This window comes from Ascaphus truei, chromosome 10 (assembly GCF_040206685.1).
Source record: "Ascaphus truei isolate aAscTru1 chromosome 10, aAscTru1.hap1, whole genome shotgun sequence".
NCBI lineage: Eukaryota > Metazoa > Chordata > Amphibia > Anura > Ascaphidae > Ascaphus > Ascaphus truei.
Genome location: NC_134492.1, coordinates 29,613,816 through 29,629,265, shown reverse-complemented (window position 1 = coordinate 29,629,265; position 15,450 = coordinate 29,613,816). Strand labels below are relative to the sequence as shown.

The 15,450-nt window shown below is 45.4% G+C and overlaps 1 protein-coding gene across 3 annotated transcripts in view; it reads right to left on the bottom strand.

Annotated features, from left to right (window-relative positions):
- The window catches only part of ACOT11 (acyl-CoA thioesterase 11), a 39,297-nt gene that overhangs the window by 18,645 nt on the left and 5,202 nt on the right, over positions 1 to 15,450 (bottom strand). The window contains exons 4-9 of one of the 3 annotated variants that reach the window (XM_075616400.1): positions 14,363 to 14,423; positions 8,112 to 8,213; positions 7,072 to 7,207; positions 2,996 to 3,155; positions 1,997 to 2,307; positions 283 to 1,131 (exon numbers count right to left, since the gene is read on the bottom strand). In XM_075616400.1, the coding sequence (XP_075472515.1) occupies positions 566 to 1,131; positions 1,997 to 2,307; positions 2,996 to 3,155; positions 7,072 to 7,207; positions 8,112 to 8,213; positions 14,363 to 14,423 (1,336 nt within the window). In that variant the 3' untranslated portion in view covers positions 283 to 565. Of the gene's footprint in view, positions 1 to 282; positions 1,132 to 1,996; positions 2,308 to 2,995; positions 3,156 to 7,071; positions 7,208 to 8,111; positions 8,214 to 14,362; positions 14,424 to 15,450 lie in introns of those variants that run through there. The other 2 variants (XM_075616401.1, XM_075616399.1) reach the window with 2 other exon arrangements.

Here is a 15,450-nt window from a genome sequence, read left to right as displayed (position 1 = left end):
TTACATGCCACCCGGTGCATCCATAAGGGACGGGTGGGTGGGAAAATCGCCACAGCCGGGAGCAGAATGAATGTGCCTGCCTCCCGGAGGTGCTTTAAGCTCGCGCCGCGCCTACTCCGCCCCGCTAGAGACCACCCCCAGTGGTTAGGGAGGCCTTTCTCCCCGGTCATAGCCACCCAACGCCTAGAGGGGCTGCTTGACCAGAGACGCTGCGAGGGAGCCCCTCTCCCCTTGTTAAAGGGTACCCACATAAACACATACAAATAACGAGAGACTCGGGTCTGGAGATATAAAAAGGTAGCGGCTTTATTAAATAATAGAGTAACTGCTAGTCCCTGCCAGAATGCTTGCTTAATAGGTTAGGTGAAGAGTCAGACGGGCCTTGACCCGCTGCCCCCGTAAACCGTACCCACGAGCCGGCCGTTGTCGCAAGTGGGCTCCCGACAGTCACGTCCAGCTGACCCCACCCGCTCACCTCTACCCCCGGGCTTTCTCAGTCCAGAGCCCCATCTGGCAAGGACAAGCACTTACTACCCCCCCCCCCCCCACGACTGATCTATTTAAACTAGGCCTTTACCGCCAGCTTCGCGAGGACCCTCTGCACCTCCTCCTGCAACTGATTGTTAAACAAATCAATACCAACATCTGACAAGTGTTCGCCGTCAGATTGAAAGAAGTCGACTGTCTTGTGATTGAATTCTGGGTGGCAGATCACCCATCCCCCACACTGCGTTACAAAGGTCCCTACCATTGTATTTACTTTTATGCGTGCTCGATCGACCGACGCGCCCTTCCACACTTTCCTGCAGATTATATCCGACCAAATAATCTGAATTCCCGGCCAAAGGGCGAGGATGTGAGCCAGGTCTTTCTTTATTGCGTTGATCAGCTTGATGGAGTGTACCACTGCCAGGTCATTGCCCCCGGCATGAATGAAAAGGATCAGCGGTGGTCTTCTGACTTTGGCCAAGGCCAATACCCGTGAGAGCAATTCCCCCCACAGCAGCCCCCTCCGTCCCCACCAGAAGATCTTCGCCTGCTTCATGCCCAGCCCAAGATTTCTCCCGTACGGATATTTGATCGCTCGCTTCTCTGCCCAGTGGACGTGTGAATCCCCGATGATCCATGCGTCTGTGAAGGCATAAAGGGGTGGGGGAGTTATTCCAGCAAGGGCTCTTCTCAACGTGGGCCTGATGTAAGACCAGTATCTATTAGGATTTGAAAATAAATAAATTAATTAAATAAAGAATTCCTCCCCCAACCTGCACCCCAGCAGGTGGAAACCTTCCGGGTGCACAGACTGTAGACTGAATGTTGACTCAAATGGCAACATTTGCCATCCACGCCCCGGTCCTGCCTCCCTTACCAGATCCATGGCTGTCAAATGATGCAAACTGCACGCTACACTATTCCCTGTCAATCCCATAATTCACTGACAACCCCCTCCGGGTATGACAGGTGACGTATGAAATGGAATGAACCCAGCTCTCTTTGGCATCACTCCCAACTGGTAATGGGGAGGGGGGGGGGTGGAGGAGAAGGTAACAGACCTGCCATTCTGCCCGCACCCACCTCTTCCATTTTTGCCCACACTACACCCATGTGCAGCAATTTCATTCCTTCTACAGGTGGGAACCTACACCTCCCTACAAAGGATCCAGAAACCACATCTGAAGAAGAAATCCTCCAAGGCTCTAAACATCTCATCCCCTGCCCCTATTACTCTTGTCCCAACTCCACCCCTGATCCTGCTGCACCCTCCCAACCCACGCAGTCTATCCCACACTAGGTGCGCTCGCCATGCCTCTCACTGACTCCCTGCGAACAGGTGTAGAAGCGACAACTTCCTCCACCCAACCCCCCCATGCCCCTCTTCCCCTATGAACCCGCTTGTCACTTCCATCACTACCTGCCTTTCCCCATCCCCAGCACAAGCACTCTAAAACTTACCCTGTCCCCTTCTAGGCACTCCACCCCCCCCCCTGGCATGACTTACCAGTAGCCCGCTTCTTTGAGGGCGGCCACTTCATCAGGGCACTCTGTGTTGTACCAACATCCCTCCTCTCCTGTACTGATGGTGCCATCATCTGCTTAGGCTGAGCCCGCCGACGTCCTAGCCGTTCTCCGTTGCCATGGGCGGCCGCTTCATGCAGCCCACCTCTCGAGATGTCCCGCGCCGGGGAAGCGTTGCCGCACGAAGCAACGTCCCCGCTCCTTGTGCTGCGTTCTCTCTCTGCGTCGTTTGCCGATTCTGACACTTCCAGGCCTCCGCTGGGGGCTGCATCGCTGCTGGAAGCCGCACTGCTACTAGAGATTGGTAAAATCAAAATCCGCGCCCCCCGAACCGTTTACTCCAAATCCGTTCCGCTGTGCGCAATCCGGCGACCGATTTGTTCTGGTCTTCAGCCACGCGTATTTTACCTGGTATCCATCCTTGTATCCAATCCGCGCAGATTTACCCCCAAAATCCATGCGGATTTTACAAGAAATCTGCTCATGTCAATCCGTGAGTTCACTCCAAGAAATCCACCCCACTCTGTTTAATCCACACAAATTTCGAACCCCAAACACAACCCAATCCACACAGCCCCTTGACCCCAATTCACCCTTCCACACAATACGTGTGACTTCGCTCCAGTAGATGAATGAATGTCTTTATTTATGTTAATGCACATAGCGCTTCACAGCAGTAAATCCGAGAAGAGGAAGCTAGGATTCAAACCCTTTACCTCAAGTACCCATTACTTAACAACCTCCCCCTGTGCTGACATCACAGCTCCTTAGGACCTTTGGCCTTAAGTCATGCTGCCCCTTCTTTACAAGTCCAGGGCTTTCTTGCTTCCCACATGTCCTCAGAACAGCGGGAGTCAATGCACCCAATAATGAGGCAACCCTGGTAATACTAAACTAAAAATAATTATTTGTGGCACAGCACACTCCGTTTAATGTGAGGTGGATGCTGTGAACATGCGTGTTGCAAACGTTTGCTTTTTACCTGGCAGCTATTGTGGCAACATTCTCCATCCAGGCCATGATCTGCCCCCCAAAGGTGTTGCCTTGGTGGTTGGCGTGAGGGGGCAGGACCAACTCCACACTCTCCACCCGAGTCTTCTCTGCCAAGACCTCCCCGTTCTCTCCGTCCTCGTGGCGCCGTTCTGCAAGACAGACATACAATATTCCCAGGTTGCCAAACGGTTCATTTAAACTTTTCCTCTGGTTTCCATAAAATCAGGTTTTTCTCTAACAATATTAGTTTGTTGAATTACTGAACTTTTAAAGTAAAAAGGCATATAAACATGCATTTCCTATTGGTCACATTTTAGATGGTTGCGTTCATAACCTCTCCCTCGTCAGGCTGTGTGTTTGGGTAAATGAGAGCGGACTAATTCTGCAATGAGGGGATGAGGAGGTCAGAACAGTCATGTAAAGGTGCTATGTGCAGGGTGCAACAGGAACAAGGAGGACCCAAACTCCCCCTAAATCAATAACCAAACAACTAATGTTCCAGCACTCACAGACTATAAGAAAACCGTAAATCAGGGTATATGCCAGAAAATGACAAATGTAATGCAAGCACAAGACAATAATATACTTGGAGAGATGTCCCACAAGCGGGTAATATGTAAATGGACACAAACAAAAAGTCTGAAAAAGCACTACTATCACTCAATAATAGTATCAACAACACAAACCTGTAAATTACTAGGCGTTGCACCCTGGAGTAAAGGTAAACACTATAAACAAGAAAGATGTGCAGGTCCCAAAAGAGAAGACCTACAGAAACTCCATACTGGGCACTCTAAAAGTGGGTACAAAATGGTTATTTTATTAAATAAACAATGGACGAGGAAACAACTGACAAACAAGAATAAAAACATTTAGTGGACCGTCTCTACTACATGATGGTACAGACAGAAAATAAAGACAAGTCAGAATGATGTAGATAACATATATAAATAAATATCTAATGTATGCCCATAGTGGGGGTAATCTAACTACCATCAAACAGATAGACCGCGGGGTTATACCGAGTAACACGGCCCTCCCACCTGGCTACGAGCACAGCTGGTAATGCAGATAACGAACAGCAATAATTCAAACATGAATAAAATGTGATAAGCAAGTAGCTACTTTATATCCAGAGCAGACACCCATATACTTAGACAATGCTGAATAAATAAAGGGAATACAAGAGACAAGAAATGATGTTCCTAACTAGCAATGGTAAGTCATCTCTCAATTCATAAGGTAAATGCACTGAGCTCTCACGTGGCAGTACAATGATGTAACTGTAGGTAAGTGGTAAATCACATTGCCCTATACAGTATAGGAATACAGCAGTGGTGAATAGGAGATATACAAGGGACATACAATGATGTTCCTAACTTGCAACAAAATAACACTTCTAATTCCTGGAACAGACTCACTGAAGTATCAGATAGCAATGCAGCAGTAACTGCAACAAAATCACACTTCTAATCCTTTAGGCCTGGAGCACACACAGCGCTACGTGGCGCCACGTGGCTGCATGCGCGCACCTCCGTCTGTTGGGCGATGTGAGAACATCTCCAGCAGACGGAATGATCCGACACACCACGCCCCACGTGACGCGCTCAGCCTCCTACCCTGAGAGCGGGGAATTGAGAGCGGGGGGAGCGGGGAGCTCTGAGCAGGGGGGCGGTGTAACAAAACAAAAGCATAAATTGTGTGTGTGTGTGTGTGTGTGTGTGTATAGGGAGCTGCCGAGTCTGTTCACTTCCAGCAGCCAATGCATTGATTCGCTGCTGAAACGGACGTCGCGCTGCTGTATACAAAAATGGTGAAGCAAAGGAGCACAGCACAAAATCCATCCATGAAGAAAGAATACATTCAGGGCAACTCCATGTAAAAAGTTACAAGATATTTTAAAAATCGATATACAGTGGTGAAGAGAGAGCTAACGCACCAACGCGTTTCATCCCATAGGGACTTTATCAAGGACTAGAGTGCTCCACGATTGTCTTCCAGACCCTTGCATCCGGGTTTCCCCTCGGCACCCAGCTTAATTTTGGATATTCTGGACACTTTATTTCAGCACAGCATGGGACACAGTATGGTGCACAGCAAACATGCTACGGATATGGACAGCGCTATTTCACAGTAGCAAGGAGCACAGTGGTAATATCTGCAGTAACTAAATGCACTCTAGTTCTATCTGCTTATCATCTTACAGACAAGCATCATAGCAAGTATTAATGATATCTGTTGGACCCACATTTGTGAGACTTCTATATTCTAACTTAGGCATACAGTGGGTCAATTACTTCCCGCTGGTACTTAAGACACTTTTTACTTGCTTTAGCCGTATAGATATCATCTAGAATGAGGGTGCAATGTGATATTTATAATAACATACATGTTCTTTACCATAGCACACTGTGATATATGAACTTACTTCATGCTACTTTCCAGGACATTTCATTTAGTCACTGATATCTCACTGAGTTATACGTGTGTGTGTTCATTTTGTAGCTACTACTTATCCACTTGCGAGTCTACATATCACACAGCTGCACTTCTCACCTCCTGCTCGTCTGAAGGTACACTGTAACATTGTAATTTGTTACTTTGTCTGCCTAAAGGATTAGAAGTGTGATTTTGTTGCAGTTACTGCTGCATTGCTATCTGATACTTCAGTGAGTCTGTTCCAGGAATTAGAAGTGTTATTTTGTTGCAAGTTAGGAACATCATTGTATGTCCCTTGCATATCTCCTATTCACCACTGCTGTATTCCTATACTGTATAGGGCAATGTGATTTACCACTTACCTACAGTTACATCATTGTACTGCCACGTGAGAGCTCAGTGCATTTACCTTATGAATTGAGAGATGACTTACCATTGCTAGTTAGGAACATCATTTCTTGTCTCTTGTATTCCCTTTATTTATTCAGCATTGTCTAAGTATATGGGTGTCTGCTCTGGATATAAAGTAGCTACTTGCTTATCACATTTTATTCATGTTTGAATTATTGCTGTTCGTTATCTGCATTACCAGCTGTGCTCGTAGCCAGGTGGGAGGGCCGTGTTACTCGGTATAACCCCGCGGTCTATCTGTTTGATGGTAGTTAGATTACCCCCACTATGGGCATACATTAGATATTTATTTATATATGTTATCTACATCATTCTGACTTGTCTTTATTTTCTGTCTGTACCATCATGTAGTAGAGAAGGTCCACTAAATGTTTTTATTCTTGTTTGTCAGTTGTTTCCTCGTCCATTGTTTATTTAATAAAATAACCATTTTGTACCCACTTTTAGAGTGCCCAGTATGGAGTTTCTGTAGGTCTTCTCTTTTGGGACCTGCACATCTTTCTTGTTAGTTAATATGTAAATAGACCCTAAATATAGGTGGTGTAGGGAAAAAAAAAAAAAAAGCAGCCCCACTGCGCAGGAGTAGGAGAGAGACGGGTTGAATTTCAACTTATTTGCTACACAGCACTTGTACTCTTGCCGTCTCTGGACTATTGTTACTGAGCTGATACTCTGTTATATTGATTTCTGTACTAATCATTACTGTTGGGGTTTGCTCAGCTGGTTGGGGATACAGGGTTCAGGGAAGTACCTTGTGGTCCATTAGGACCTGAGGGAACAGGCCTGAGGAAGGAGTCTTAACCCCAAAACGTTGCCCCCCTACAACCCGCCTCCCCAGTTCTTCCCCCTTTTTCCCCCCATCCCCCCTCTTTCGCACGCCCTTTCCCTGGTTTTTCCCTACACCACTTATATTGAGGGTTCATTTACATATCACCTGCTTGTGGGACATCTCTCCGAGTATATATTATGGTCTTGTGCTTGCATTACATTTTTCATTTTCTGGCATATACCCTGATTGTTTAGTCAGGTAAAGGCCACCCGTGTGTCAGAAATGAAAAGGACATTTAAGATCAATGTGTTAATGTAATGTTTGTACACGTAATTGAAAAAGGAGTAGGTGATTGTGTGCAAAGAGCCGACTGTTACACGGAGCGTCCCCTGCAGTGTTGACAGGATACACAAGCTCCTGACAGATAAACAAACAGAAGACGGTACCATCTTGCACGGTGCTCTTGGTGAGAAGTTCCTTGATGGTGTCAGTATGGACCAGTCTCATACGACGTCGCTCAGCAGCAATGCTGTGCTCCAACTCCTCATCTTCAGTGAGTGGCGTGAGAGGACTGAGCTTCACCTGCACACAGGAAACGGTAATACTTATTACACATCACGAAGACAAGCACTGGTTATATATGGGGCTAAACATTAAAAACAACCATGCTCACAGTGACATTGCGATGCATTCATTTTGTACTGCTAAACATTAATATTTAGATATTATATGCAGCTGAACAGCGATAATCATGACAGCGATCCTGCTCACCCCCAGAGGATACTGTGCTACATAGTGACACACCGTGATCCTACTCACCCCCAGAGGATACTGTGCTACATAGTGACACGCTGTGATCCTGCTCACACCCAGAGGATACTGTGCTACATAGTGACACACCGTGATCCTGCTCACACCCAGAGGATACTGTGCTACATAGTGACGCACTGTGATCCTGCTCACACCCAGAGGATACTGTGCTACATAGTGACGCACTGTGATCCTGCTCACACCCAGAGGATACTGTGCTACATAGTGACACACTGTGATCCTGCTCACACCCAGAGGATACTGTGCTACATAGTGAAACGCCGTGATCCTACTCACACCCAGAGGATACTGTGCTACATAGTGACACACGGAGATCCTGCTCACACCCAGAGGATACTGTGCTACATAGTGAAACGCCGTGATCCTACTCACACCCAGAGGATACTGTGCTACATAGTGACACACGGAGATCCTGCTCACACCCAGAGGATACTGTGCTACATAGTGACACACTGTGATCCTGCTCACACCCAGAGGATACTGTGCTACATAGTGACACGCTGTGATCCTGCTCACACCCAGAGGATACTGTGCTACATAGTGACACGCTGTGATCCTGCTCACACCCAGAGGATACTGTGCTACATAGTGACATGCAGTGATCCTACTCACACCCATAGGATGCGGTTACAGAATGATACAGCGCACATCTCACCTTCCCGCTGCCTTGTGCTTGTGCTACAAATGTTGCATACGCATGGCACACTTTCCATTCATTTCCAGTGTACAGATCCTCAGAGGTCACCTGGATCCCAACCTGGGAGAGAAGGAATAAACCCGGTTAATGCGCTAAAGGAAATGTGCCAATTGCCCAAAGAAACCTCATTGTGCAACCCACCAGTACTGAAGATGTGGTTACTAGACATCTGAGAGTAAAGCCATAGGTCTGTCTTAGACAAGATACAGGCCCTCCGGAATTTTATAACATGAATGTTATTATTGTGTTTGTACATACAGAGCAGCACCACATATGAAATGAACAGCACCAGGAGGGAGGTAAGCAGTGAACAAACAGATCTCAGGGACCAAGTAAATGTCGTCAGATGTTCCTGGGAGAAGTTGCTGCGGAACTAAGGCTGCGCTTATAGTGCCGGCGACGGTAACGCGACGTTGCCTGAAAACAAAAGCATTGTCACCATCGCAAGCGCTTATAGTAAGCGCGATGCGACTGTAGCAACCAAAAATTTGGAAGCCGATAAAGAAGAAAATTTAAAACAACTTACCGTAATTTTCTTTTCCTGGAACCATGGCAGTGGGCACATAGTTACCTGCCCTATGTATGTCTAATGCCTATGTGCCCACTGCCATGGTTCCAGGAAAAGAAAATTACGGTAAGTTGTTTTAAATTTTCTTCTTTCCTAATCACCCTGGCAGTGGGCACCATTGGGACATACCCAAGCAGTGACAATTTTAGGGAGGGATACATAAGGCATTAACTGGTGGCTTTTATTTCTTATCAGTTTGATCTTTATTAATACACTTTACACTTTATTTCACTACAGATTGTAACACTCTACGTCCAAAGCTTGCGTCAGCTGATGATTGTACGTCTAGTCTGTAGTATTTCAAGAATGTATTGAATGAGGACCAGACTGCCGCTTTGCATATCTGTCCTGGTGTAGCTTGGGCTTTAAATGCCCATGATGTAGACATGGCCCTTGTAGAATGAGCTTTAATGTTCAAAGGTTTATCTTGTCCTTTGCTTTCATAAGCTTTTTTAATACAAGACACTATCCACTGAGAAATTGTTGTCTTTGATGCTGCTTGACCTTTCTTTGGTCCCTCTGGTATGATGAATAGTCTGTCTGACTTTCTGATATCTCGCATCCTTACCATGTACACTTTTAGGCATCTCACCACGTCTAATTTGTGTAGTCTTTCTTCTTTCTTGTTCTTTGGATCTGGACAGAATGACGGAATCACGATTTCCTGATTCATATGGAACTGTGATACAACCTTTGGCAGGAATTGATGCACTGGTCTGAGAACTGCCTTGTCTTGATGTATGACTAGGAATGGTTCCTTGGCTGATAGAGCCTGTAGTTCTCCCACTCTCCTTGCTGAGGTGATTGCGATCAAAAACGCCATCTTCCATGATAACCATCTTAAGCCTATCTCCTGTATAGGTTCAAACGGAGATGCCGTTAGTACATCCAATACTAGAGACAAGTCCCATGTAGGTACTCTGTTTTTGATTTGAGGTCTTAATCTTTTAACTGCCTGCAAGAACCTGATGATTAATCTTTCCATTGCCAGATTTCTTTCCAATAAGGCTGATAGCTCATTGAAAGTACAGGTATCTGCACTAAGACTGAGACCTTTCTCAAATCCTTTTTGTAGGAACTCTACTATTGACACAATTCTAGGTGAAAGGAAATTTTGTTTTTCTTTTTCACACCAATCGCGAAAGCAAAGCCAGATTCTATGGTATACTTTTGATGTGGATCCTTTTCTTGCGTGTAAAAGGGTCTGGATTGTTTTGTCTGAACAACCCTTCAGTCTCAATGTTTCCCGCTCAATCGCCATGCCGTCAAGGCCCATTGTTTGGCGTTTGGATGAGATATTGGCCCCTGTCGCATCAGTCCTTTGCAATCTGGTATGTGCCATGGTGTATCATGGTGCCATATTTACCAAGTGTGTGAACCAAAGCCTTCTTGGCCAGTATGGTGCTACAAATATCACCTCTGCTTGGTCTTCCCTGATTTTCCCGATTGCCTTCGGAATTAGGGGAATTGGAGGGAACAGGTATGCCAACTTGAAGTCCCATTTGAGACTGAGAGCATCTGTACCTTGTGGGCTTGGATGAAACTGTCTTGCACAGTAGTTCTTTACCTTGCGGTTCTGATGTGTCGCCATGAGATCTATGTCTGGCTGACCCCATCGCTCTACCAGTTCTTGAAACACCTGTGGGTCTAATGCCCATTCTCCTGGGTGTATAATGTTGCGACTTAGAAAGTCTGCTGTGACATTTTCCAGTCCTGGGATATGTATGGCTGTAATTTCCGATAAGTGGCGCTCTGCCCAAAAGAGGATTTCTGCTGTGAGGTTCATCAGCTTTCTGCTCCTGGTTCCTCCTTGTTTGGCTATATACACTTGACAACTGACCTGTTGTCTGATTCTATCTTTATATTGCCACCATTTATTTGGTCTTGGAAAGCTTCTAGGGCCCTTTGTACTGCTTTTAGTTCCAGCAGATTTGATGGAAGATGCTTTTCCTGGTTTGTCCAGGTTTCTTGCACCAATGTTTCTCCCATTTGGGCACCCCAACCTGCGTTGCTCGCATCCGTTGTAATTGTTTCCCACTGTACTGGGTGTAGCGTTTGTCCTTTTCCCAGGTTTCGGGTATCTTCCCACCACTTTAGTTCCTGTTTTGTGTGTGGGTGTAACAAGATTCTTTGTCTTGTGTTTTTGTGATTCCCGTTCCATTGTTGTAAAAAATTGTTTTGTAATGGTCTCATATGTAGCGCTACCCATTTTGTGACGCTTAATGTTGAAGCGAATTTTCCTAGAAGCTTCATGCATTCTTCTGCTGAAGTTCTGGTTGCTTTCCTGAGCTTCTTTGTTTGCATCGCTATGTCTTGCCTCTTTGCGTCTGGCAGTCTCACTTCTCCTTTTGCCGTATCGAATTCTACCCCCAACAATCTTAATAGTTGAGTGGGTATGAGATGACTCTTGTCTCTGTTTATTAACCAACCGTGCTGTTCCAGGAAGGTTATGACCATCTTCTGGTCTTGTTGTAGTTTCTCCAGACTTTTTTATTTTACCAGGATGTCGTCCAGGTATGGGTATATTTCTACCCCTCTCTCTCTCATTTCTGCCACTAAAGGGGCTAGAACTTTTGTAAACGTCCTTGGGGAAGTCACCAGACCAAATGGCAGTGCTGTGTACTGATAATGATCTTGGTTCACTGCAAACCTTAGAAATCTTTGGTGTCCCTTTGCTATGGGCACATGTAGATAAGGGTCTTTTAAGTCTATCGCCACCATCCAGTCTCCTGGTTGTACTTCTTGAATAATCAGGTTCAATGATACCATCTTGAATTTTCTTATTTTCAAGACTGAATTTACCTTTCTTAGGTCTAGGATTGCTTTGTACTCCCCTGAAGGTTTCTTTATTAGAAATATTCTGGAATAAATTCCACTTCCTCTGTCTTCCTGAGGTACCTTCTTTATTACTTCCGCTTGTAATAACTTCTTTAAAACCGAATTCATTTGCCTTCTTTTTCCCTTGGACTGTACCCATGTTATTAGGCCCATATTTCTTCTTGGTATTTCTTTGAACTCTATACTGTACCCCTGACGAATGGTTTCCAATACCCAATTGTCCTGTTTTGTTTGGGCCCATGTTGCAGAAAACTGCTTCAGTCGCCCTCCTACTGGCAACTGCTGGGCCCTTTGACCTTCATGTGAACTTGTTCTTGGCAAATGATCCTCTTCCTCTGGCGCCTCGAAAAAGCCGGTTCTGGCCGCCCCTCCATGTTGTTTGCCTTGGAAACGACCTGCCAGGTCTATATGTCTTTGCTCCTTTATACTGATTTCTATTAGACAGTTGGAAACCGAATCGTCTGGTCCTGTTTTCCTGGGGCAAAAAAGTGCTCTTACCTCCTGATGCTTTTGTTATTATAGCATCCAGTTTGTTGCCGAAGAGGAATTCACCTTCAAACGGTAATCCACATAAGCTGTTCTTTGATGCTGTGTCAGCCATCCACTGTCTGAACCATAGAGCCCTTCTTGCTGATACCGCTAGAGCCATAGATTTGGCAGCTAATTTTACCGCATCCAAAGAGGCTTCTGCTATGTAGTCTGTTGCCCACTTTACTTCGGACAGTGCCTTCAGAATTGCACTTCTTTTAACACCCTTGTCTTTTGCCTCTTCTATGTTGGCAATCCACACTCGCATAGCCCTTGCTGCTGACGTTGTTGCTATGGCTGGTTTGTAGGATGTCCCTGCTGTGACGTATGCTTTTTTCAATACGTAATCCATCTTCCTATCCATGGTGTCCTTTAATGATGCAGCTTCCTCTATTGGGATAGTGGTCTTTTTTACTATTCTGGATATAGCAGTATCCACTTTTGGGCTAAAATCCCAATATTTTACCTCCTCGTGGGAATGGATACATCTTCCCAAATCTTTTAGGCGTCTGGTCGCGTCAACGCTGCTTGAATGAGGTCTTTAATTACCTGATGAATAGGAAAAACTCTACTTTTTCTTTGTCTTGACCCAAAAAGTTTATCATCTTTCTTGTGGGTTAACTCCTCAGTATCTTCTAATTCCAATGCCTGCCTCATGGCCTTGATGAGTGGATCCACCATTTCTACATCAAATTCAGATTCCTCTTCCTGAATATCCTGATCTGATGAATCCATTTCACCCTCTGATACTTGAAAACAATCAATGTCAGAATCATCTGATGGAAAAACCTTTCCCCTTATCCAGACTGGTTTGGGATCTAGATCTTTTCCTGCGCAGGGTTAACTGCTTGCTGGACTGCTGCATCAACACTCTGTTTAACTGCCTCCTTCATTAATACAAGGAAAGTGCTCATTTGTTCGTTGGAATCCCCTGCAGCTGCCTTAAGACAATCTTCACACAATTTCTTCCCTATTAGGGCTGGTTTCTCGCAAGCTGCGCACCATTTAGTTTTCTTAGCAACCTTCCTTTTATGTTGCAGGGATCTCCCCGTCCCCTTTGAAGATCCTGCTTCTGGGAGGGTAACCACCGAACTATTTTAATAAAAACAAAATAAATACTAAATATACACCCTAATGTATATAGCTCCTCTCTCTTTCCCATGTAGAACTAAAACGAAGGACTCACCTAGTCTTGGGAACTGAACTTTTAGGGGTCTCCATTTTCTAATCCATTTCCAGCACTTGGCTTCTCCCTGCTGAGCGTTCCTGCTGCCGTTTCTCTCTCTCACACACACACACACACACACACACACACACACACACAGTGTGTCCGTCGCTCCTATGACGTCACCACAGTGCTCGTGCACGCATCCGCCGGCCAGAACGTGATGCGCGCGCTCCCGTGCACTGTTCCCTCTACCGCAGCGTTCCAGACGCTAGCGCGGTCAATCTGAGCCTTTTTACGACTCGCAGCTGTGGCTGCTCCCCCCCCCCCCCCCCCTCGCGTTGTACCGGGCTCCTGGGGGTTTCTTACCGCAGCGTTCCAGACGCTAGTGCGGTGAGTCTGAGCCTCCACGGGGCTCTCAGCTGCAGCTGCTATGCTTCCCCTCCCCTTGTGTCGGGTCAATGGGGTTTCCTTTGCACTTAAGCCTCCATGGCCCGCAGCTGCAGCTGCTCCCCACCCCACGAATGTTTTGGGTTCCTGGGGGTTCCCCCGACTCTTAGGGGTCTCCGTCTTGCCACCCGCATGGGCGCGTCGATCGGAGCTTCAGGGCAGAGAGGTTGAGGTCCCTGGATAGCTGCACAAGGTGCAGTAGGTGAGTCCTTTAGAAAAGAAAAAATCCTACACCTAGCTGTGAGGACAGGAAAAAGACTAGTGTGCAGGTAGAGGGAGGGGCCTTATATGGCCTACCTGCAAAAGTCTATTCCTGTCCTACCTAGAGTGAGAAGTGATTAACCCAAAAGGTGCCCTCTGCCAGGGTGATCAGGAAAATTTGATTTTTCAGAGGCTGTCGCCACATGTGACAGCCTCTGAACCAATCAATGGCCAGGTCGCCAGCGACGTCGCCGAAAGTTAAATTATAACTTTCGCAGATGGTGACGTCATCTGTCGTGTCGCCACTGCGCGCACTATAAGCGCGGCCTTAGAAATCACTCTTGGTGTTCAACCGAATAGGCGATTGTTCAAACATTTTGAGATGTAAACATGATAATTAAACATAACAAAACAGAAGAGAAACAAAACCCATACAAGGAAATAACATTGGATACAAACCTCCATACTGGAGTTAAACGCTCGGTTCACTTTTGCTTTTAAGTTAACAACTTGTCCCACACTAAAAATAAACAAATACATATATAAATGAATACATTTTACAGAAGGTTTGTCATTGGTGAGACACCAAAGTGTGATATATACCAAGTGTGTCATTTATACATTGATTGTGATATATTGTAAGAGTGGGATATAGAGATAGAGAGATAGATATATATATATACATACACACACTGCACACTTAATGCTACACAATTGACGAGTCACTGAATGGTTTTGACTACAATATCAATGTTAATTGGTTCCCCCATATCTTAGTGTCTACAATGTGCCTAATTTAGGAGGTATATGTAACAATAGGGTAGAGGCCCTCACTTCTCTCTATCCGGTGCTGGACAGGGTACAGTGGGAAAATGTCAGAGTCTAGTGTAAGTATATACTTGGTTAAAAGCAAGAGATCATAGCAATTATGTCATAGCCAGAATTACATTTAAAAAAAAAGAAAATTGTGGTTTGGGATTTCCCCCTCCGTGTGCGCCTTCTGCGGCAATAAAGGCCATTCTCATTGATATTTAAATAGGTACTTTGGCTCAGGAAAGAAAAACAAAGTCAGGGAAATAATATACTCTACTGTATATGAAAATTCATCTGACCTCAGGTTATGCTTATTTGGATGGATTTAAGATAAGCTCAAATTGCACAAAGCGTTCTCAAGAAGACTTATTCAAAAAGGTCCAAATTATTTACGAAAACTAGCATTATTGATTAGTAAATTAATAGCCAAATTAACATCTTTATCCTATCCCTGATCAACCCACAGTTATCGGAGATGTCGCAACTCTACCTCTTCTAAACGGATGATGCATCACGGACCTGGAGTCTGTTCATGTATAATACATTATACTTGCCACCGGATTACCGTTCCACATACAGGGTATATAGAATTTGGAAAGAATGCCAGTGAGGTGCATTTTACTATTCTTGTAATAATTATAAATAGCACTTTTCTTCCAATGGGACTCAAAGCCCATGCTTGTCCTCTAAAGCCCACAGTCCCTGCCCCAAAAAAGAGCTGACACTGGGATATG